The 23,878-nt window shown below is 37.7% G+C and overlaps 1 protein-coding gene across 1 annotated transcript; it reads right to left on the reverse strand.

The window, feature by feature from the left end:
* Positions 1 to 669: 669 nt before the first annotated feature.
* On the reverse strand, positions 670 to 22,432 carry LOC127629071 (1-acyl-sn-glycerol-3-phosphate acyltransferase alpha-like). The gene is made up of 6 exons (XM_052106113.1): positions 21,983 to 22,432; positions 15,793 to 15,926; positions 12,531 to 12,706; positions 11,397 to 11,492; positions 5,672 to 5,744; positions 670 to 3,356 (listed from the first exon to the last, which is right to left on the reverse strand). The coding sequence occupies exons 1-6, from the start codon at positions 22,159 to 22,161 to the stop codon at positions 3,199 to 3,201; spliced, it is 816 nt and encodes a 271-aa protein (XP_051962073.1). The 5' UTR covers positions 22,162 to 22,432; the 3' UTR covers positions 670 to 3,198.
* Positions 22,433 to 23,878: the final 1,446 nt, after the last annotated feature.

A 23,878-nucleotide genomic window follows, 5' to 3' on the forward strand; every position in this document is an offset into this window, starting at 1 on the left:
AATAACCTCATTTTCATTTGTGTTTCATTTGGTAACACAGAAGGAATCTTATATTCAGTCATACAAAAGCTAAAACTTCAGTATCGTACTTGTTAAGACTTTTGTACATTTTTAGATGGTAAGTAGTTAAAGGGACAGTTCACCCAAAAATTTAAATTCTCTCATCGTTTACTCACACTCATGCAATCCCAGATGTGTATGGCTTTCTTCAGCAGAAAACAAACGGAGACTTTTAGAAGAATATTTCAGCTCTGTAGGTTCACGCAATGCAAGTGAATATTGATCAAAACTTTGAAGCTCCAAAAAGCACATAAAGGCAGCATAAAGGTAATCCATATGACTCCAGTGGTTAAATCCATGTCTTCAGAAGCGATATGATAGGTGTGGGTGAGAAACAGGTCAATAATAAAGTCCTTTTTTACTATAAATGTCCACTTTCACATTGTTTTTTTTGTTTTTGGCGATTCACATTCGTTGTGCATATCACCACCTACTGGGAAGGGAGGAGAATTTATAGTAAAAAAGGACTTCGCAAACACACACCTATCATATCACTTCTGAAGACATGGATTAAACCACTGGAGTCATATGGATTACTTTTATGCTGCCTTTATGTGCTTTTTGGCGCTTCAAAGTTTTGCTCAATATTCACTTGCATTGTGTGGACCTACAGAGCTGAAATATTCTTCTAAAAGTCTCTGTTTGTGTTCTGCTGAAGAAAGTCAGACACAACTGGGATGGCATGAGGTTGAGTAACCTTTTGGGAAAACGATTCCTTTTAATGCCAATAGGAGTTCATGTTGCTTACAGGCAGGTGTTGAAAACTCAACCTGATCCAAGAACATGTGGGTACCCTATGTTCCAGTATAGGAACATAGGGTACCCACAGTATAGGGGAAGCGCTTTAAGCACGTGGGTTTCTATATCTCAAAAACATTAGAGACTTTGCAATTTTTCGTTATAAGTATATTTTCTAGGGATAACATTAAGCAGGTGTTTGACTATCTTTCGAGAAGAAAAAGGCTGTTTTGATGCTAACCTTTGGTGAAAATATTGTTTTTGTATATTTTGTAAAATCTACATTTTCAGATTTCATAACTTTTTGGATTTCGAGTTTAAAAATAAATTATTTTAAACTTTGAACAATAACAACTCTTAAAAAGCAAGACGTATTTTTGTTAAGTAGGCCAGTCAGATTACGGCATATTCTAGATAATGTGTAAGGTAATACTTATTCAATCAGTCATTATAATAACAATCGTTCTCTTGAAAATAGTTTTTAGTTTCACATGATATACTTCCATTCTTAAATATGTATTTCACGTCAATTTTGTAAACTGAAAATAAAAACAACAACATAAAGAAATATGACAATGAAGGAGTAATGCACCAAACAAAAGCCAACTTGAACGTATTCCTATCCTAAACGATAATCAATCAATCAATCAATCCTGATCACAGATAAATAATCAATAGTGTTATTCACAATATTCAACCATTACACAGCCAACAGCTGAGACACTTTGGACACATGGCACACAGGAAAGAAGTTGCACTTAGTAATAGTGACAATGAAAACGTTATGAACCAACTGTTCGACACTTTTAGGACAAATAGAATTAAAGGGACAGTTCACTCAAAAATGAACATTTATTATATACTCACCCTCATGGCATCCAAAATGTGTATGACTTTCTTTCTACTGCAGAACACAAATTAAGATTTTTAGAAGAATATCTTAGCTCCGTTGGTCCTTACAATGCAAGTGAATGGTGACCAGAACTCAAAAGGTCCAAAAAGGACATAAAGGCAGCCTAAAAGTAATCAATATAGAACAGAAGCCTTTATTTTGGTCACACATTATACATACATTTTTGCATATATACAGTAAAATGTATTTGTTTTCACATATCCCAGCTAAGCTGGGGTCAGAGTGCAGGGTCAGCCATGATTGGGTCAAGGGCCTTGCTCAAGGGCCCAACAGTGGCATCTTGGCATTGCTGGGGCTTGATCCCCCGACCTTCTGGTCAGTAATCCAGAGCATCAAAAGAACAATAAGTCCTTTTTCGCTATCAAACTCAAGCTCTGACCAGCCAGAACCAGTAGGTCATTGAATGTGAAAGTCACTTCCACACCAGAATGGTGAAAGTGGAGATTGGTCTGTTTCTCTCCCACACCTATCATATCACTTCATAAATGATGGATTTATCCACCGAGGTCTTATGGATCACCTTAATGCTGCCTTTATGTAATTTTTGGAGGTGCAAAGTTTTGGTCACCATTCACTTGCACTGAACGAACCTACAGAGCTGAAATATTCTTCAAAAAAATTTTAATTTGTGTTCTGCAGAAGAATGTCATACACATCTGGGATGGCATGAGGGCGAGTCAATGATGAGAGAATTTTCATTTTTGGGCAAATTATTCCTTTAAAAAAAAAAAAAATTACTTATGACAACAGAAGTGCTAAATTTTTGTATTTTCCTTTGTTGTTTGAGTGATGTACTCAAGGGTGTATGTTATATGCAATATCTGATTTCAATAGCATTTTCGGTCAATACTTTTCTGTTAAATCAAGAATGTAATTGAATACATTAAAAAGGCCTCTTAGAGCGTTCTCATTGGTTGAGTTATGGAAAATACTTTGGTAAACAATAAAAACTGCCGTACAAACAAAAAACTTGCAACGACTTTCCATAATGCAAGCAGAATATCTAGAGGAAAACGCGACCTACACAAAATGAACCAATGACTTCTTGTAGATCTGTGAAAGAAAGAGAGAAATATACAAAGTCAAAAGGCATGCATGTCGAACGAACATCCACAATGTTCGCAGGGTGTCAATCAAATCGAAGCAATGAGCCGAGCCGTGATCAAGAGGACACAGAAAAAAAGTGTCACCAGACAGGGTCAAAGGTCATTGCCCAAAAATCACTTTCCACCACTTAGTGCCCCCTGGAGTCCGACGGGAACTCGAAACTAGGCTACGATGACATCTGCATTATGTACTCAAGTAAATGCGCTTGTATGTCCTTATGTTTTTTGTGTATTTGTCTGTGTACGAACATGTAATCCTGCTTCACATCAGAGAGGATCCCAAAGCACCTGGTTGTCATGGTTACCGTCACCACAACAATGATGACAATGTAGTCACAAGCCATCCTAGTTGTTATGGCAATGAAAAAGGTGTAAAAGCGTTCACTGATTGGATGGCCCGTTGCTCTTGGGGCCTAGGCCAGAGATCTCCAAGAAGGCAGATCGCATGAGGGCATATGATTGGTCGGAGAGCGATGTCACATCATCTGTTGTCAGTCCCTTTGTCTCAATCTTTGGAAGGATTTTAAGAGTGATTTTTCCTGTTAGAAATAGTGCAAAAATGTTTGTTATGGCCATAATCATCATCAAGTAATCAACATGTAAATTCTGTCATTATTTACTCACTGTTATATCGTTCCAAACCTGTACGACTTTCTTATGTGGAACACAATAGTGCGCAACAGTGCCCGCCCACTATTACAGCCGCCATGTTTCAGGATGTGTTTTTCTCATTATTTCCAAAAGGAATTTCGTAAAAGTACTTTATAAAAGCATTCTAAGCCATGAACCAAACCAACCGGCTCTGAGGCGAATCACCACATAACAAAATTTGATTTGAAGCAAAATAATTATTCAAGAAAATCAGTCAAGGTATAAGACTTGTTGTCCTTCATGAGGGAATGAACAACAAGCCCTGCCAATGATATCATCAAATTAAAAACGATATCTAAAACTACTGATTTAAACTCGATTGCCTCATTCACAGTGCGTCATGGGAGTGGCCGGTCGATGCAGAGCTCTTTTGGTGCACATTTTTCACACCGATTCTCTGATTGGTGGATCTTTCTTTGCAGGAAAATCTTTCACAGGCAGGGAAGTTATTCAGCAGAAATTCCACTATTAATTAGGGATGGGACGCTATATCGAATTTCGCAATATATCACAGGCCAAAACAACGACGAACCATATCGAGGCAAAACTCGATATTTTGTAATTTGCAACATTGTTTTCTGTCCATGTGATCATAACTGAAATGACCCATCAAACATAATTTAATATCCTTTCTGTACTTTACAGCCAGATAAAAAAGTAAATAGAAGTATTAATTTTAAATCAGAAATAGCATGATGGCGCTAAACATAGTCTTCTCTCATTAACAAACCAGAACACCTGTTAAAACTCTTAAAGTGACAGTACAATTTTAGCGCTTGTTATACATACAATTAATGTAAATACTTGCAAATTATACACAGCAGGTTGGTTTTGCCAGGAAAATCCAAAGAATTTGACATTTATGCGTGCTCCCGAGAGCCTTGCCTCAGTGCTTCTGTTCCACTATTCCTTTAACACTAAATATTTTGCTAACAGCAACAACACTAATGTTATCTTAGAGATGGAATCCAGCACAACACCGACTCCTACACAAACTCAGAGTAAGCCAAAAAACGAAAAAATATTGATCTACTGTATCCCATCTGGCTAAGCGGGAACGTGATCGCAGTCAAGCGAAAACTAGAGTAAACATCGGCAGGGCATTTGATTCCTGGAGGGACCTTCGTTCGGTTTTGGGGATCAAGACCGACCCTGAATTGCCGTTATTCTAATTGGATGGGTAAGCTTCCATAACTGCAAAGCATGTGAAATATAGTGCCATAAGGATTGATCTGTGTCATTTTAGCAAACGCTGACGAACTGCAAGCAATCTTGCTTCGTAACATTCAAATCATTTCAACGAAATTCTCTTTATACTAAAAGTCAGGTATGCTGATTCACATTAACTGACATAAACAATGTTAATCTGTAATTATTCACCAAGGTAAACTACATTAACAGATGAAATGAATGCTAGTCAATGTTCAAGATAATGCAGAGGGACCCATTCATTAGTGTAACGTAACTTGGTTATATAGAAAATATATACATCCTATTATTATAAAACAATAGCGCATCGATAAATCAAAATGACAGTTGTGATGGAATCACATCAATCTATTTTATGAACAGCTACGGTCATCATCCACCAAATTTAGCTAACAGCTATTGATTAAGCAGGCTAGCTAGCTAACGCCGACATAGGCTATCGTATAAATGCAGTCAATGTATCATGCAAAGAAAAGTGATTATTTCAAACATTTATGATGGGAGTGGTGGTGGCGTAGTGGGCTAAAGCACATAACCGGTAATCAGAAGGTTGCTGGTTCAATCCCCACAGCCACCACCATTGTGTCCTTGAGCAAGACACTTAACTCCAGCTTGCTCTGGGGGGATTGTCCCTGTAGTAAGTGCACTGTAAGTCGCTTTGGATAAAAGCGTCTGCCAAATGCATAAATGTAAATATTGAATCGAATCACTAGATAACCATATCGTCCAATCCCAACTAATAAATCACAAATTTAAAAAAATAACATTGAAATAATAGAGGCATAAACCATGGATCAACAGCTTCAGAGCTCATGGTAGGTCTGTTTTTAAAAGTTAATAATTTATAGATATAAATAAATTGCTCATGGAAAATTTTTTATGAGATTGTTGCGTTATATGAAAGTCTGATTTTCCTTTTGGGTGAACTATTCCATTAATTTACACAAATGGCATTACAATTTGTAGAACATGGATTTCTCCAAATGCGCGTTACCTGATTTGAACTCTTTCTCTTTTCGTAGGTAGAAGTTACTGTAGGAGGAGAACACAATGGGTATGATAGGAACCTGAGAAACATAAAAAAGAGAGACAGAGAGAGGGGGTTTGTTCAATGTCTATTATTGCATTAATTCAGCAGGGATTGAAAACATTCTCATACATGCACAAATATGCTCGTACACACAGACGGAGCTCTCTTTCCAGACTAATGATAGATCTGGAGCAGTGTTCAGTTCTCATGAGGACACAGCTGAACAAAGAACAAACTCTGAGGCAGGAGTTACAAACTGAAGTTTAATATTTAGGATTAGGAGTTTGTTCCAGTACCTGACCAGAAGTATGAGCAATAATAATAGTAACGCTTGCATTAGCAAACACCACTAACTTGTTCTCAATAAAGTATCAAATTAATTATGTAGCACATGGTGAACCGGTAACAGAAATATAAAGACAAAGATAGATTATTCACAAATACTTTCACTTTACTTTAACCTTGACAAATGAGAAACATCAGGGCTCCATTACTCTGGTCTAGATTAACTGATGTCTCATCTGGTTTTGATTATGTTGGCCTGGCATTTCTGATGCCTATCCAGAGTAATTTATTTCTGGCTGAACATCGGCGTACATTATCACTCACATGACTAATCTGACTATTTTTTTAACTTGGAAAGCAATTACTCAAATTCACATTACAAATTCACAGCCACATAAATGCACAAAAACACACATTCTTAAATACTTTAACACACTCCTGTTGCCTTGTATGATCTTTTCTAATTCATTCCACTTGTGCATTCCAAACCTCACGCTACACACACACACACACGCGCACACACAAACTACATCTCCCAGAGGACTTTGCTGTTGTAACCCAAGTGTTCCGCACAAGCCCTCAAAAGTGAAGCCAAAACGTCTCGATCGCCCCCCCCGATGACTGGTCCTAGTATAGGTCATAAACCCCGCCTCCCCATGTTATTCAACGGGACGTGAGACCAACTAAACAATTCAATTACACTTCACATATCTTTTTTCCAAAGATAGTTTCTGTCATTTACTGATAGTTTCTATCACGTTGATGTAATTTCAAGTGTTTGTTTTCAAAATAAGTTTGTTTTTAGTTATTTGATGCTATAAAAACGGTGCTGTGACATCATGATTGACAGCTGTGATTGACAGGTTCTCGGAGCGAAGTAGTCACTGAAGCACCAACTGACTTTTTTCGGGATCTTCGCAGGACTGAGGAGATTGGAGCTTTAAATTTAATATCTAAATTTCTATAATTAATTATTTCACACTGTCATAAGTCAAAAGTGCAGGGGCGTGTGCTTGCGATTGATTCAGCGACAGTGATTTCGCGGCTTTACTTCCTGCTCACTACTGCGCAGGTCTGGTCCCGAAATCGCAACTGCGCAGACTCAAGTCCCAAGATGTCAGCGCCATGTCGGGACACTGGCGGCTTCATTTCTCACCAATGGAAAAGAGGGAAGGGGCGTCGGCCATCTTTTTTTACAGTCTATGTTGTAACCCTGCCAGACATTTCCTTTCACTTGGTCTCATGTTTGTGAGGTCATCTGGATTGCAAATGATGGAACGTCCCTTACCTCAGCTAGCATATTCTTTCTCGGATGCCATGTTTGTTGTTTACAGAAGCGTTGTGGGGATTACGTTGCTACAGGGATGCTGCTTTCTGACAAGCTGCCCATATACGAGAGTAAAGTGTACACCACTTATCCAGTACATTTAAACTGAAACCCAGCTTTCTCACAGTAAGCCACGTTCTCGCAATAACCCGCTTTTCTGGTGTCCATCTGAATGTACTGACAGAACCTTTTGCTCAACAAATGTGATCAACTTGTGTCCACACTCAACAGCGCCACACAGAGCATTCTGTATATATATATATATATATATATATATATATATATATATATATATTCGAAAATTATTTCTGCAATAATTATTCGAATAGAAAAATACTCAAAATTTGACTAGTATTTTTACTATTCGAATAATTATTGCAGAACGAATTTTCCGAATATTCGACTACTCGTGCACATCCCTATTTTTTATGTCAAAATAGTTCATGTTTTACAGGTACCCATGTGCATCGTTGCATTCAAATGCTCCTCTAAATCATTGGTTCCCAACCTGGGGTCCGCGCCCCCCTCAGGGGGCGCCAGAGTTCACAGGAGGGACGCGGGAGCGGATATGCTTTGAGGTGAATAAAGATGCACTAATAATTTTATATAAAAATATTTTTGCAAAGTTTTTAAAAAAATCATATGCTTACAATGCCAAGATAAGGCAGTCAAAAATTATCTCTTATATAAAATAATTATTAAAATTTTATGCAAGACACTGTCACTTGCCCAATGTGCTTGTTGTCATAGTAACGGCAAAATCAAAAGGAAAATGGCAGAGAAAGGTAAACGCGGTGATTCTTCATCAGAGGCGAAGAAAAAGTTAAGACACTATGACAAAACCTACATAAATTTTGGTTTTATTGAAGGCCAAGACAAGTCTCGGCCAGAATGTGTCTTTTGTGGTGAAAAACTGGCAAACGACAGCATGAAACCAAGCAAGATGAAAAGACACCAGGAAACGAAGCACCCAGAGACAATCGGCAAAGATAAGGAATTCTTAGAGAGAAAAAAAGAGATGGCTCTGTCAAAAAGATCGACAGACATAAGAAAAGTATTCGAAAGAGCAGGTAGTGATTTACAGAAGGCCACTAAAGTTTCCTTTGAGTGTTCGCTGTTGATTGCCAAGGCAAAAAAGCCGCATAATATTGGAGAGGAGTTAATCAAACCCGCCTGCATTAAAATAGTGGAGGGACTATGTGGCCCGCTAGCAGCTGAAAAGGTTAAATCTGTCCCACTTTCTAACAACATTGTTAAAGACAGAATTGATAAAATGGCAGAAAACTGCAAAAAACAGTTGCACAAAAAGCTTAGGGAAGTCCAATTTGCTATACAGCTGGATGAAACGACCACAGTAGCGGGAGAGTCTGTGCTTATCGTATATGTACAGTATGTGGACGGAGATGAGTTGAAACGGGACATACTTATGTCTACCAATTTACCCACAACAACTACAGGTCAGGATATTTTTACGGCTGTTGATTCATACCTCACATCGTACAATCTGCCCTACACAAATACAGTCGCTTGCTGCACGGATGGAGCTGCCGCGATGATGGGTAGAAATAAGGGATTTAACAGCCGTTTGATGGAAAAGGCTCCAGACTGTAATTTTCCACTGTATGATACATCGCCAGGCACTCGCCAGTAAAAAACTGTCCAGAGACCTTGGTGACACACTGGCAACAGTTGTAAAAGTCGTAAACTTCATTAAAGCTCGCCCTACCAACCAGAGATTATTTGCACAACTGTGTGAGGATGAAGCGCACCAAACTCTACTGCTACACACGGAGGTGCGCTGGCTTTCGAGTGGCAAATGCTTGTGCGCTTTCTAGAACTGCAGGATAAAATCCTGGAATTTCAGCGAAATCAAAACACACTGTTGGAGCAGCTGACTGATGTGTTCTGGATCAAAACCGCATACCTTGCTGACATATTCACTCTTTATAATGAGACCAATAAGGATCTGTGCATGCATGTAAGTAGGCTACATACAGCATTCTACCATGCATATTTAACATTACGTCATAACATTCAGTATTCTATGTTTATACACAAAATCCTGAAAAAAAGAGAAACAACATTTTTACTAGTTGTGTAAAAATGAAAATATTAGGCTAAAAGGAAACATTTGAAGTTGAAAGGAACATTTCCTGTGTATTCATGTAATAAAATGTCATTAAAAACTTAAAACTAAATTTAGTTACTATATACAGTGTGTGTGTGTGTTTATGTGCATAGCATTAATATATATATATGGGGGGAGGGGTCACGGATTGTTAAATATGTACATAGGGGGGGCCCCCAAGGAAAAAGGTTGGGAACCACTGCTCTAAATGCCTCCCCCAGAGGTGTGGCTGGTGTCTGAAAGTTCAAAATGTACACATTTGCTCAGCGAAGCATAAAGAGGAACTTCTACGCAAGTATGCCGGGGACTTTACACCACAAGTCCTTTTATTTTGATTAGAGGCAGACCGATATATCGTTTTTACCAATTAATCATGCCAATAGTTGCTTTTAGGAACTATGGTTAACGGCAAAAATCCATGGCGATAGTTTTTTAATCATTTCATAAATTCAAAATAAGAGTCCCTGGTGTGTTTCAGGCTTTTTTATATTTAAAAGTCCCACGTTATGCATCAAATTTTTTTTCTGGTTATTTTGGTTGAACAAAAAGCTGCATCTGGGATTTTATTAATTTAAGACTCTCTGTCTGTGCCTGTCAAATTAAGAAGATAATAAGATTTGTTTGACACTCTATAAATCAAGTTTAAAAAACTATATCGGCCAATTAATCGGTTATTGGCCTTTCTCAAAACCGAAGTTATCGTATTCTAATTTTGATGCAATTCATTTTGATCTGGACTTTTTACGTTCACTTAAACATAACTGACTGTGTTTACATACCTCACCAAGACGGGCATTTAGCAGAAATGGGAATGTTCAAATGAAGATTGCAATCAATCTGAATATGCATGTTTTTAACCGTGCCATTATGTTAGAGCTCAAAACAACAGCAATTTGCGATGACAAATAATTTATTTTCAATAAGAATTAACGTTCTGAGGTGACATGAGCCAGCAACCATTGAGTTTAACTTTATGCAATTAAGAAGTAACACCGAGTCTGCTTAATCATTCTCAAAGTCCTGCCACTGTCTATTACGTTCTTCTTAATTTTACTCTTTCCTTTCCTTTGTTTCTTCGATTTACTTGTATAATTACTTTAAAAAACTTGATGCAATATTTATTTCCTTGCAAAATACTTATAATTAAAATGTTGGTGTTATAACAACCCAAGATCAAATTTTCAAAAGTTATAGCAATGCCCACCAATCATATTATGGCATTCAGTAGTAGGACGGCCACTACGACCAACATCCATACTCTCAATAAAATCAAGCACAAAAGCATTCTATTCTATTTTTGGATAAATAGGAAGCCTATATAATGAAATGGGAAGCTATTTGAATGGCCAAACTGTGCATGACTTTTATTGCTGCAATGCAAATACCATACAATCAGATCTAAACTACGAACATAATTAGTTTAATATTCTGGTTGATTTACTTGCCTCTAGCAAGGAAAAATTGCTCTGGGAACACGTTTCAATAGGTTCTTTTTGGAAAAAGATCAAATGTATAAGAGTGAAAGTTTCTGTGCGGCACAACACTGAATCTGTACACTAAACCATCCTACAAAGAACCATCAGCACCCTCTGTTGGTAAAGGCCATGCACTGCACAACATGTGTTAAGTCAGCGTTCTTTGACCAGCAACAGGATTTAAAGGTTAACGAGGTACCTTTGAGCTATGACAGTGGCTCAGTTTCTGGACAGGTAAAGTACTAAAGCAATGAACTTTGCACCTATTGGTCAAGACAGTTCCAGTGCATGTGCAAGAGTAAGAGTCCAGGATATTATCAGAGTAATCAAGTACGTTTCAGACTGCAAGATGATCCTCGTTTAAAGGCACAACACACTGTTTAACATCCTATTTTGGGGAGGTCTAGTGCATTTTTGTGGAAGTCTGTTGGTGCAGGTGATGTAGGCAGGTGTTGCAGAAGGTGAAAGACTCACCTGTGCTTGTACAGCCAGATGAAACGCTCCCTTTTTAAAGGGCAGAAGGTCACCTTTCTGATTCCGTGTGCCTTCAGGAAACACCCACAAGCAGATCTAGTGAAAGAGGAAGTTCAATATAAATAGAAAATTAGATCCTTCAAGATGTGTATATGTCAATAGTGTTAAGGTTTTAGGTAAAAAAAAAACAGAACAAAAATATAAATGGAGGAAGATTAATAGTAATATATCACCCAATACAATTAATTACCACAACGGTATATTTGAACTTGTCCCTCCTTTTCTTTAAAATAAGCAAAACTCTTTTTCAGTGAGGTTCCAGTGAGGCACTTACAATGGAAGTGAATGGGGGCCAATTTAAACATTAAAATACTAACTTTTTCATAAATATAGCCACAAGACATAAACAATATGCACGTAAACATGATGTTAGAGTGATAAAATCACATTCTAACCTTTTTGTAAAGTTAAAGCCAATTTTACAACTTCGTTGACATGACGATGTAACGTCAAAAAACCCTAAAATGACTGTAAACATTACAATTTATACAACTTTAGTTTTTACAGAATTAATGTAAGTGCTTTTACTAAATTATAAGCTTTTAAACCCTCCAAAAATTTGCCCCATTCACTTCAATTGTAAGTAAATGGTCTGCACTTATATAGCACCTTTTTAAGCCTTAACGGTATTCAAAGCGCTGCGTCTCATTCACCCATATACACACACACATTCATACACCAATGGTGGCAGAGCTGCTATGTAAGCTAGCCTGAAATTGGGAGCAACTTGGGGTTCAAGGACACTTCACATGTGGGCCGGGATTCGAACCACCAACCCTGCGAATAGTGGCCGACCCGCTCTACCAACTGAGCCACAGCCACCCAGTACCTCACTGTAATCAGCATTATGCCACAAATGCTGTTGATTGACCTTAACTTGTATTGAACCCGGTACATTCCTTTAATGTTACATTTCTATAAAACAAAGTTTACAAAAAAAAAAACATTTTGACGGCACACCCAAGTCTAAATCTATCAACAACACTCAGTTTGAGGCTGCATTAAGCAGTACAAGCAAAATTAGTGGCAGTAATAATTATTACATTATTTGTAATAATCTCCGTAAAGACAGACCTGATCCGCCAACATGGTTTTCGCAGCATCGCTCATGACATTTTTGGCGTCATTGGTCTTTTTGCGGTTGATGAAGACGATTCCACCTAGCCAGCAGATCATGCCCACCGTCCCAGCCCAGATCAGCTCCTTCTTAGCGACCATCGTACAGCGGTCAGGCAGAACCTCCATCACACCTAAAAAGATGATGCAGAGAGAATCAGTACAGAAGGACTGGATGTGATCATGTGGTGCCTTGTTGTGAACGCCGGAGAGAGTCGAATTTAAGCAAGTCTACTAATGTTGTTTTGGCATGTCTAGCACTTTTGTCATAAAAGGTTGAGCCTTATTAAACTCTATCAACAGCATTTGTGGCATATATTGGATTACCACACAATATAATTTCGACTTGTCCCTCCTTTTCTTTCAAAATCGAGGTTACAGAGAGGCACTTACAATGGAAATGACTGGGGGCAGTTTTTGTAGGGTTTAAAAAGGCATTTTATAAAAGCACTAGCATTATGTCTTTGATAAAAAGTCATGTTTTGTTTGATCTGTGAAGCTTTTAAAATGGTCCTTTATACAGTCGTTTTAAGGATTACAGTGTCATGTTGTAAAATTGGCTATAACTTTACACAGAAATGGTTAGCACCACACTAAAATCATGTTAACATGCATATTGTTTACATTTTGTGGCTATAGTTTTGAAACAGTATTTTAACATTTGCGGATTGGTTCCATTGACTTCCATTGCAAGCCACAAGACGTTAACAATATGCATGTTACCTATGGCTTTCAATCGATTACATTTTTGTTATCAAATTAATTATATGGTATGCCAATCAATTAATCAAAGATATAAACATTTGCTGAGAAATCCCCTCAAATAACAATTCAATATTAAATAATTATATATGGTTATATTTAAATAACTATTTACTGTATATACATAGTATAAATCACATATATTATAAAAATCAGATAATTAAAATGAATTACTGTTGCAGATGATTAAAAGAATTGAGAAGACAATCAAAAACTGTCTTTGGAATCTAATATATATATATATACACACACACACACACAAAAACATAATTTAGTATGATTTATAAGCTGTTTTCCTCATGGGGACCGACAAAATGTCCCCACAAGGTAAAACATTTCGGGTTTTACTATCCTTATGGGGACATTTGGTCCCCACAAACTGATAAATACACACACACACACACACTCACACATGTTGTGTTTCCATGTTTTATGGGGACTTTCCATAGACATAATGGTTTTTATACTGTACAAACTTTATATTCTATCCCCTAAACCTAAACCTAACCCTACCCCTAAACCTAAACCTCACAGAAAACTTTCTGCATTTTTACATTTTCAAAAAGCATAATTTAGTATGATTTATAAGCTGTTTTCCTCATGGGGACCGACAAAATGTCCCCACAAGGTCAAAAATTTCGGGTTTTACTATCCTTATGGGGACATTTGGTCCCCACAAAGTGATAAATACACGCTCACACACACACACACACACACACACACACACACACACACACAGATATACAGCACTGTGCAAAGTTTTAGGCACTTGTGAAAACTTTTGCATAGGAATTCTTCAAAAATAATGAAATAAATCATTTTCATTTATCAATTAATGTCACACAAAGTCCAGCAAACATAAAAAAGCTAAATCAATATTCGGAGTGACCACCTTTGCCTTTAAAACAGCACCAATACCTCTTAGGTACACCTGGACACAGTTTTTCTTGGTTGTTGGCGGATTGGATGTTCCAAGCTTCTTGGAGAATTCACCACAGTTCTTCTATTTATTTTGGCTGTCTCTTTATGTCATCTCAGACTGACACGATGTTCAATGGGGGCTTTGTGGGGGCCATGACATCTCTTGCAGGGCTCCCTGTTCTACTATTCTAATCTTTTCTATTTGCAAAAGACTAACATTTATATTTCCTATTGACACACTAAATGCTTCTGTGAAACATCTTATGTGCCTAAAGCTTTTGCACAGTACTCTGTGTGTGTGTGTGTATATATATATATATATATACACACACACACCCACATATACATGTATATAAGTTCTAAGGACACGTCAATGTACATCTGTGTCAGACAGACGGAGGCTTTTGGAGCATCTCACCTCGGTTGCATCGCGTCAACAAACCGTTTTAGGTCGCTGTGTCAAGTTAAAGTCTAAAACCTAAAAAACATATCTTGAGATCCTTGCATTCTAATTTGCGGTCCATAAAGTTGTGAAAGCAAGAAAGTTGTCATCGTGGATAAAATAGGTGGTACTTACAACCCTCAATGATCATAAAAAGCTCCAATAATACACAAGATTTAACGGAAGAATTGATGTGCTTTTGTAAAATTACAAGCTTCACATTTCTGCCTTTAAACCCTCAAAAATTGGCCCCATTCACTTCCATTGTAAGAGCCTCACTGTAACCTCAATTTTTGCTTATTTTATAGAAAAGGAGGGGCAAGTCCAAATTATTTTTGTGGTAATCAACATTATGCCACAAATGCTGTAGATTGAGTTTAACTTGTTTTGAATCTGGAATATTCCTTTAAAGTTCCTTTTTTTTTAGATGAGAAAATATTTTCTCCATTCTCTGCGTAATATGAAGTGTCACCTATACGTAAACCATTGGTAGTTTATTACTGTGAAATGTGTAAATACTGTGGCTACCAAAAACGAATTGCTCTGTTTATTTAAATTAAAATAAAGACTCATTTCAGTTTTATTCTACATTGAGGGTGTCCGCACATGGGGGCTGCCATGTTAGAATCACAAGACCAGCTGAATACAACTCGCTTAATCTCAGTAACCGCCCTGATAGTTGACACTTTCACTAATTAATTTAAGTAATCATGGCTGACAGTGAATACTACATTTCTACAATGGCATTTGAAATGGAAAACTGTTGATTTTAAATGATGCTGCATACAAGCCGCTAGGTGTCAGTGTAAGTGTAATATATTTCCAGATTGTGGCTCCTGCCATGTTTTGATAGGTATGGTAGTAGTAATAATGGTAAATGGTCTGCACTTATATAGCACTTTTTCTAACCTTAGAGGTTACCAAAGCGCTTTACACTGTGTCCCATTCACCCATTCACACACACACTCACACACCAATGGCGGCAGCCTGCCACTGGGAGCAACTTATGTACAAATAATAGTAATAATGAACAGTTTGTGTTGATTCGTAGTTGTAGATGGCACCAGATCCATGTAGGTGTGAGTATTCATTCACCTAATACATCGAGTGACGATTGGTGGTTGGAGATAATGACGTACGGTCCCTCTGCCTGTAGATGCTGCCAACCGCTGACTTCAAAGCGCAAACCCAGGAAGTACTTCACATGACGCACTACGAAGCGGATGACCCTACATGAAATAACAAAAACTTCAATTCAATAATGACATTTACGTACATCAGAACAAAGTGTAAAGTTCATGGACAGTTGTTCAATAATTATTTTCAATTTTGGTTGAACTATTCCTATAAGACACAGTGAAGTGCAATCAGTGCATGCTTCAGTCTTCATGCATACTACAGTCCACTAACAGTTTCAACAGTCCAAAAGACCCCACAGAAGTGATGTATTATTCTGTGCAATTATTTGATGTTTATGATGTCATAGAGAGATTAAAGATACAATTTCAGTTAGACCTTTGAACACAAAGCCTTCATATCGGTTTTCTGAATACAACAGCGGTTACACAACAACACGGCTGAAGAGAGAGTCATTGAAGCTGTGCCTCAGCAGATCTTTCATTCACACACCCTGAAATACAGATAGTGGCATTGCAAGATGACAGACACAATCACCGTGAGGCTGATGTGCAATAACCATGATATTCTGCTCCTTAGATATGGCTTAGACCACTAACACTCATAGACTTGAATGTTAGTGGTTTGTTTAAGAACATTACAGTAATTGCAAATTGATTTAATGGAGAAATTTGCTCTGGTTTCCTTGAACAAATCAGCAATACACAAAATATGAGTGCCTTTTTTCTGAGTTTACATAGACAGTAATTTCAACAATGCACTGATGGACACCACACGTCAATAGTGATTGTAGTGAAATTACCCTGAGGGCTGAAGTGCTGACATAAGTAAACAACAGCTCATTGTACTTCCTTCTTTTACTAGGCTACTACTTCAGAGGCTATATATGGAGTTAGGGGCCAATGCAGACAAACAGCACACTGGAGGTTGTCATTTACTAAATAGGGAGCAAGGGAGCATCCTATAGTGCACTCCAAACATCCGACTAAAAGTTCAGTTTCAGGATGCAGATGATGTTCGGACCACTCAACATGGTTGTCAGACAAGGGACAATGGCAATCAGTACTTCGATTCAGAATTTATAATGTATAATTTTATTTTAACATGGTTGGCATTGATTGGATGATGCTGGCCATTACTTGTATCAGAATTCATTATGCAAATGTCTGATTGGTAAAATGCTTCAGACAGTGCAAAGAGAGAACATTGGGTTTTTGTAGAAAAAACACTGTAACGTAAAAGTAAAATCATTTTTATTTGTTTAGTTTTTTACAGTATTTGTGCTTTTCACCATACAGTTTGGCTGCATTCACACCGCATCTGAATGTGGCCCAAATCTGATATATTTTTCACTCACATGTGACAGATCTGTTAATTGGATGAGCGTATGAACAGCCAAAAGTGCTTTGAATCTGAGTTTTCAAATCTGATCTGAGCCACTTTCTTTTTTTTTCTTATTGTCACTCAAGAAAACAGAACATAAAAGCAGATATATTCAACAGACAGAAAGGCTCACATACCAGGAGATACATTAGGAGGGGTATAACGACTGGGAGGAGGGCAGAGACAATGCAACACAATGTCAAGCAACACACAAAAGAGATTCACAACATGGCTTCTGCTTAACGTGTAACGACAAATATGTGAAGTAAAGCATACACATGTCTGACAATAGTAAGTAGGTTCATTCTGTCATGGTCCTGTCACCTTGTCAGTTTGGGTTTCTGTCTGACGGGACCGTGGAATTATCGTCCTGTTTCTGTCACGTGTTTCATATACGTTCTTTGTGTGAGCACACGGGTCCAGTTGTGAGTTACAACACCACGCTCTCCGGTGATGTCACAGTCCTGCCACCTTGTCAGGTTGGGTTTTTGTCTGACAAGGACCGTGGCATCCTTGTTCCCTGTTCGTTTTGTTCCAAGCGTATAGACATTAAAATAATCATACTAATAGTAATAATAATATGATATATATATATATATATATAAATACACTGATTATATTCATAATAATAGTAATGGTAATCTTTATTATTGGTTGCCTCTCTTAATAATAGCATCTGATAGGCAGATGTCTACGCAGAACCTACAGGGCAAAGCGGCAGAATCCACCCAGCCCGTCCGGCCCCGAGTCACCTAGACCACAGGTCCCCAACGCAATACACCACCCCCAGATGATTAGGAGCCACCTCCACATTAGTAGTGCTCAGGACCCTGTCCTTAGCTCCAAGGAGTATGGCAATATCTCTGGTTTTCCAATATTCTCTGTACTTCCTGGTGCCCATGAGGGACTATTTGATTATTCTTCATTTTTATTAATGCATATTATTAATGTTTCCCAAAAGAAAAGCATAGTTTGTTGATGTAATCATATATTGAAATATATATATATATATATATATATATATACATACATACATACATTTCACATATGACATGTCATACGTGTTATTTTTAACTTATATTTTAATTTATGAGTAATCGATAAGTGCTCAAACTATGAAATTACTTGAAAATCCCCATCTTTATCTTTAACGATAACTAATAACAATATATCAGTCTGCCTGAAGTACCTTGGAGTTCCACGTATTACCATCTGATAACATCACTGTATCATGGTGTCGCCACAGTACTTTATTGTAAGGGCAATATAAACATTCGTACTCTTTTTCTAACCTGGAAGTACCTTGGAGTAACATGTAAATACTATGCTATGTGTAATCATTCAGTACCATGATATTAACATCAGATACCATTTCTGTACAATAATATTCTTTTTTTACATAAAAGTTGTCATTACATAAGTTGGACTGTGCTTTTGGTTTTCACAAATGTTAACCTAGGTCCTAACATGTTACCCTAGTTCATATACAGTAAGGAACACTTGAGTTTAAAGCCTGCCAAGCATGTTGTCATATCGTATCCTAAACTGTAGTTTATCAAGATCACAGAACAGTTCATGTTCAAGGTTACTACAGTACAAACTCCTTGCGAAAAGAAGTACACAGCATGTTAAGCTGATGAAATCTGTTCTCTACAACCCTCTATCTCTCTCTATATAAGTGTCATCACTTGCTCTTTTACCCAGTAAGTTTGAGCATCCCTACAATGCAACCAATCTTTCCTATCACACTAATAACAGAGGCTGCAACAAGACACCTGTCCTCATGTGGTATGTTGGTTGGTTAATATGGGTGTTAGGTTACCCCGTTTAAATAGGCTAACTAGCCATGAACAAAACTCTTCAGACATTAAACTTGCATAAATTGGTTTCCACATATTTAGCATGATCAGATTCCACTATCTACATTATTCAGTATGTACAGAATGTGCACACATGACAATACGGTAACACTTAAAGGTTGAGGTACGTTTATACCAGTACTGATACATGAGCTCACCCTCTCCTGTGCGTAATTACAGAGTAACGTCGCGCCCCCATGTTCAAAGAGCCACATTACAGCGCTGTCCCGAACAGACCTGCTCACCTGGACAGTTTCACCTGTGAACTACAAACCCCCTTTGCTGCACACTGATAGATTAAATCACTACATAGGTGGTGTACAATATTGGTGAACTTTTGCAATAACAATAAAATGGACATTTGGCCACACACACTTTTGGTCTCTCTGCCTCATGCATGCTCTGAAAGAATGTTTTCACATAAACTGTACACTAAAGACCCCTCAGCCAATCAATGCATTCGTTGTAGCCCAGAATAAATGAACAGAATCATGATCAACTTGTTCGCAATAGTTAGGAGAACAAGAAAATGGATGATGTTATTACACATGAATGTGATTTTGAAGCAATTTAAAAGCAACACTAAATTGGCATAGGCACTGACAGGAGAATGCGGGTCAGACCTTAAGCCTTCACTTGTAAAAGCATCTGGGACTTGCTGTTGATTGCCACTGGAAACTTCAACTCATCCCTCAGTTTTGGAAAACACACAAAAATCACATTTACAATAATACACTTACAATGGAAGTATACGTGGCAAGGCATTCCGGAGAGCTTAAAGGAATAATTCACACAAAAAGGACAATTCTCTCATCATACACTCAAGTCATCCCAGATGTGCATGACATTCTTTATTCTGCAAAACACAAATTATTTTTAGATGAATATCTCAGCTCTGTAGGTCCATACAATGCAAGTGAATAGTAACCAAAATGTGCTCAAAAATGCACATAAAGGACACAAAAATAATCGATTCGTCTCCAATGGTTATATCCACGTCTATGATAATGAGAAACAGATCAATATTTAAGTATTTTTTTTAACTATAAATTCTCCTCTCTGCCCACTGCCCAGTAGGTGGCGATATGCAAGAAGAATACAAATCGCCGAAAACAAAAAAAGAAGAATGTGAATTTGGACATTTAAAGAAAAAAAGTACTTAAATGTTTATTGGTTTCTCAGCCACACCTATTAAATTGCTTGTGAAGACATGGATTTAACTACTGGAGTCATATACTACTATATAGACTACTTTTATGCTGCCTTTATGTGCTTTTTTGAGCTTCAAAATTCTGGTCACCATTCACTTGCATTAAACTGAGATATTTTTCTAAAAATCTTTGCTTGTGTTCTGCAGAAGAAAGAAAGTCATACACATCTGGGATTGCATGCGGGTGAGAAAATGATGAGAGAATTTTCATTTTTGGGTGAACTATCCCTTTAAAAGCAGAAATATGAAGATCATATTTCTGTTACAGCACTTATATTAATTTTTCATAGAACAATGTGTTATTTGAGCTGTAAACTTGTCTGAATCTTCCTTTTAGTGGTGGGACTACTGTTGGCGGATGCATTTCTAGTTTTAGCAGTAACCCATAAATGCTGTTGATAGAGCTTAACTTGTATTGAACCCAGAATATTCCTTTAATGTGTATCTCAATGCAATGCATTGCCCCCATAGACTTCCATTGTAAGTGCATTCCTGTAAACATGATTTTAATTAATTTTTTGGTATGATTTACAAAATTAGGGATGTGTTGTGATTACTTTCTGTGGAACTTAGAGAGCATGTCACACAATCTTAAATTGTAATGAATCCAGAACATCCCTTTTAAAGCAAAAGGTTTAGGGTCAGGGGTCAATCTGTAGTCATTTTAATTACATTAAATAAGTAACAACAGAGAGGTCAGTTGGGTGTAAATTTAAATGGCCCTGGCTTTATAATTAACGACCGTTTTAATGACACGTACCGTAAACAACAAGTTACTTCTGCCATGTTGTTTACGTTCCAAGGTGCTCTCTAGAACGTCATCACCATGGCAGCCACATTCTAGAAAATTTCAAAATGATTTTTCGCGCGAACATCGATTCTAAGCGAATGGCCTCGAATCCATCCGTTGGTGGGATGCAATTCCATCGATCAACTGTCCAATGTGTGGGACTTATGAGACTGTTGGTTATAATCAATCATCATCGACCAGGACTCAAATAAACTTCACCAGTTGAGCCATGAAAATAGTCCATCATGGCCTCATTAATAAGACTAGGATGACTTTATTAAAAAATGAAACTGGTAATCTAGAGCATGCATATCAAACGTGCATCTCTCACGAAGACCACATCATTTGCACATCTTTACATGCAGATCATCTGAATATAAATACAAGGTTTGGTCGCCATCTCTAGATTGCACGAGACTGCTAAACCAGCTAGCATGCAGCCTAAAACACTCATGGCTGGGGAAAATGCATACGCACTAATTACATTTTCACATTGCACTGACTGGTTAAAGCATATAGGGCTTGATTTGTCCATGTATTGCTCTGGTGGCGGGTTAAATGAGCAAAACGGGCCTGTGTGTTGACTCGCGTGAACTGAAGTTAGCGAGATGGCTAAAGATGTACAGCCCTGATCCGAACATCTGTCCGGGGTAAACAGATGCAATGCATTCCGTCACTAATGCGTTCTCATTTATCAGTTATAAAACGCACACGTGGTTAGAGAAAAGAGCCGCTTACACCACAGAATGGACATGTAAATGATAAAAAGAGGTAAGTGCGAGGAGATGCATTTGCATAGCAACATGTTCCAATCTCAAGCATACACCTCTATAACCACATGCATTGAAACTCGATGCACCGTGCCAGAAAGGTAACGCTCGGAGACTTGCGTTGTTGACAACTCACCTCATATTCTCAATGTCCCTGCCACCGCTTTTCAGAATGCAAATCGGTATGGCGATAATGGCCAGCAGCATCATGTACGCTACATAGAAGCACTTTTTGAAATAGAAAACAAACGTGCTACTAGTCAAGAGTAAAACCGGGAGAACCAGCAGCAGAGCCAGTATCCACACAGCATCCATACCCGCGACCAGCGCCTATTTCCCCGGGCGACGAGAAATGAAAGCGGTACAAGGACGGCGGTGGAGTGGGAGTGGAGATGGGGACCGTAGGGGACCAACACAGAACCGAGCCTACATCAGGGACACTATAACCAAGTCACACACTCCAGCAACTTTACCGATCCTCCCGCTCGTTGTCTACGCAATATCAGGCGATGGCGGCAAATGTCAATGGTTGAGCCAGACACGGGTTATCTATGGAGCCAACGCTGCGTGGTGTGCATAACCTTTGGCCGCCTGCCTTTTGTGTTATTAGCTAAGCCCGATTTGCGAACAAATCATTCTTTTGTACCGGCTCTATTAAAAGATTCGATCGAACCGATTCGCAAAGCGATTCTTTTACAATGTCAACCGTGGTAGTTTCCCCCACTTATATAAATGGTTGTTACAATACAAACTGCGATAATTTGGCATTATCGAGCCCTGTCATAAATACAATTATTCTTAGGGTCCTCACTAGAGGAACGTCTTTAAAGGTGGGGATGCATCTCACTCTTTATCATCATCTCACACAGCATTTTTTAAGCACCATGTCCACTTTAAAAGAACTTAAAGGAATTATATTAGTTAACCAAAAATAACAACTCTCTCATCATATACTCACCATCATTCCATCCCAGACTTTTTTGACTTACTTTCTTCTGCAGAACACAAATAATGATTTTTGAAGAATATCTCAGCTCTGTAGGTCCATGCAATGCAAGTGAATGGTGGCCAGAACTTTTTAAGCTCTAAAATGCACATAAAGGAAGCATAAAAGTAATCCATACGACTCCAGAGGTTATATCCATGTCCTTAGAAGTGATATGATAGGTATGGGAGAGAAACAGTTCACTATTGAAGTCCTTTTATGCTGCCTTTATGTGCTTTTTAGAACTTCAAAGTTCTGGCCACCATTCACTTGCATTGTATGGACCTACAGATCTGAGATATACTTCAAAGAAGAAAGAAAGTCATACACATCTGGGATGGCGTGAGGGTGAGTAAATGATGAGATCATTTTTCTTTTTTTTTACTATTTCTTTAAAATTCTAAAAAACACACCTCGAAGCACCTTTAATAATTTGTACTTTAATAGACAAATTAATATCCTGTTTTTTTTCTCACTCTATAAATACCTCCATATATGAGCAATATCTAAATTGGTGTTTTCAAACAATTTAAAGTCTTAATTTGAATATATAAATACAAAATGTATATGAAGATGTATGTAGAACACTGAATATTCTTAGTAAATACTGTAAATTATTGTCTTTTGATATCATAACTGTCAATTCATGTAATTTATTAGTCAGTTGTCTAAGATAAAGTGAGATATTCATCTAAAAATCATTGTTTGTGTTTAGCAGCAGAGAGAAAGTCATACACATCTGGGATGGCATGAGGGTGAGAAAATGATGAGAGAATTTACATTTTTGGGTGAACTGTCCCTTTAAACTTTTAACAACGGGTCACGAGACACCAGCGTTCTATTTCATTCTTTGCTGCATCTAGCATTTTCTTCTTTCTTATTTATCTTTATTTTTAGTAATACAAATAGTTTTGTGGTCAACAGCCACTTTTACCCTATGAAAGAGTTTCTCTTAATTTATTACGATTGTACAGTAACCTAAATAACCGTGTTTAGCCTACTTAAAAAAAAAAAACATAAAAGTTATTTGGAACCACAAACAACATA

This window comes from Xyrauchen texanus, chromosome 35, assembly GCF_025860055.1.
Source record: "Xyrauchen texanus isolate HMW12.3.18 chromosome 35, RBS_HiC_50CHRs, whole genome shotgun sequence".
Taxonomy (NCBI): Eukaryota; Metazoa; Chordata; class Actinopteri; order Cypriniformes; family Catostomidae; genus Xyrauchen; species Xyrauchen texanus.

What these genes read in the sequence shown, in the direction of transcription:
- LOC127629071 (XM_052106113.1), bottom strand. Translation starts at nt 22,161, where the DNA reads ATGGATGCTGTGTGGATACTGGCTCTGCTGCTGGTTCTCCCGGTTTTA. An exon ending in AGGGACATTGAGAATATGAG is followed by an intron (nt 15,927 to 21,982) that starts GTGAGTTGTCAA and finishes TATTTCATGTAG; the next exon opens with GGTCATCCGCTTCGTAGTGC. An exon ending in AAACCATGTTGGCGGATCAG is followed by an intron (nt 11,493 to 12,530) that starts GTCTGTCTTTAC and finishes CTCTTTCACTAG; the next exon opens with ATCTGCTTGTGGGTGTTTCC.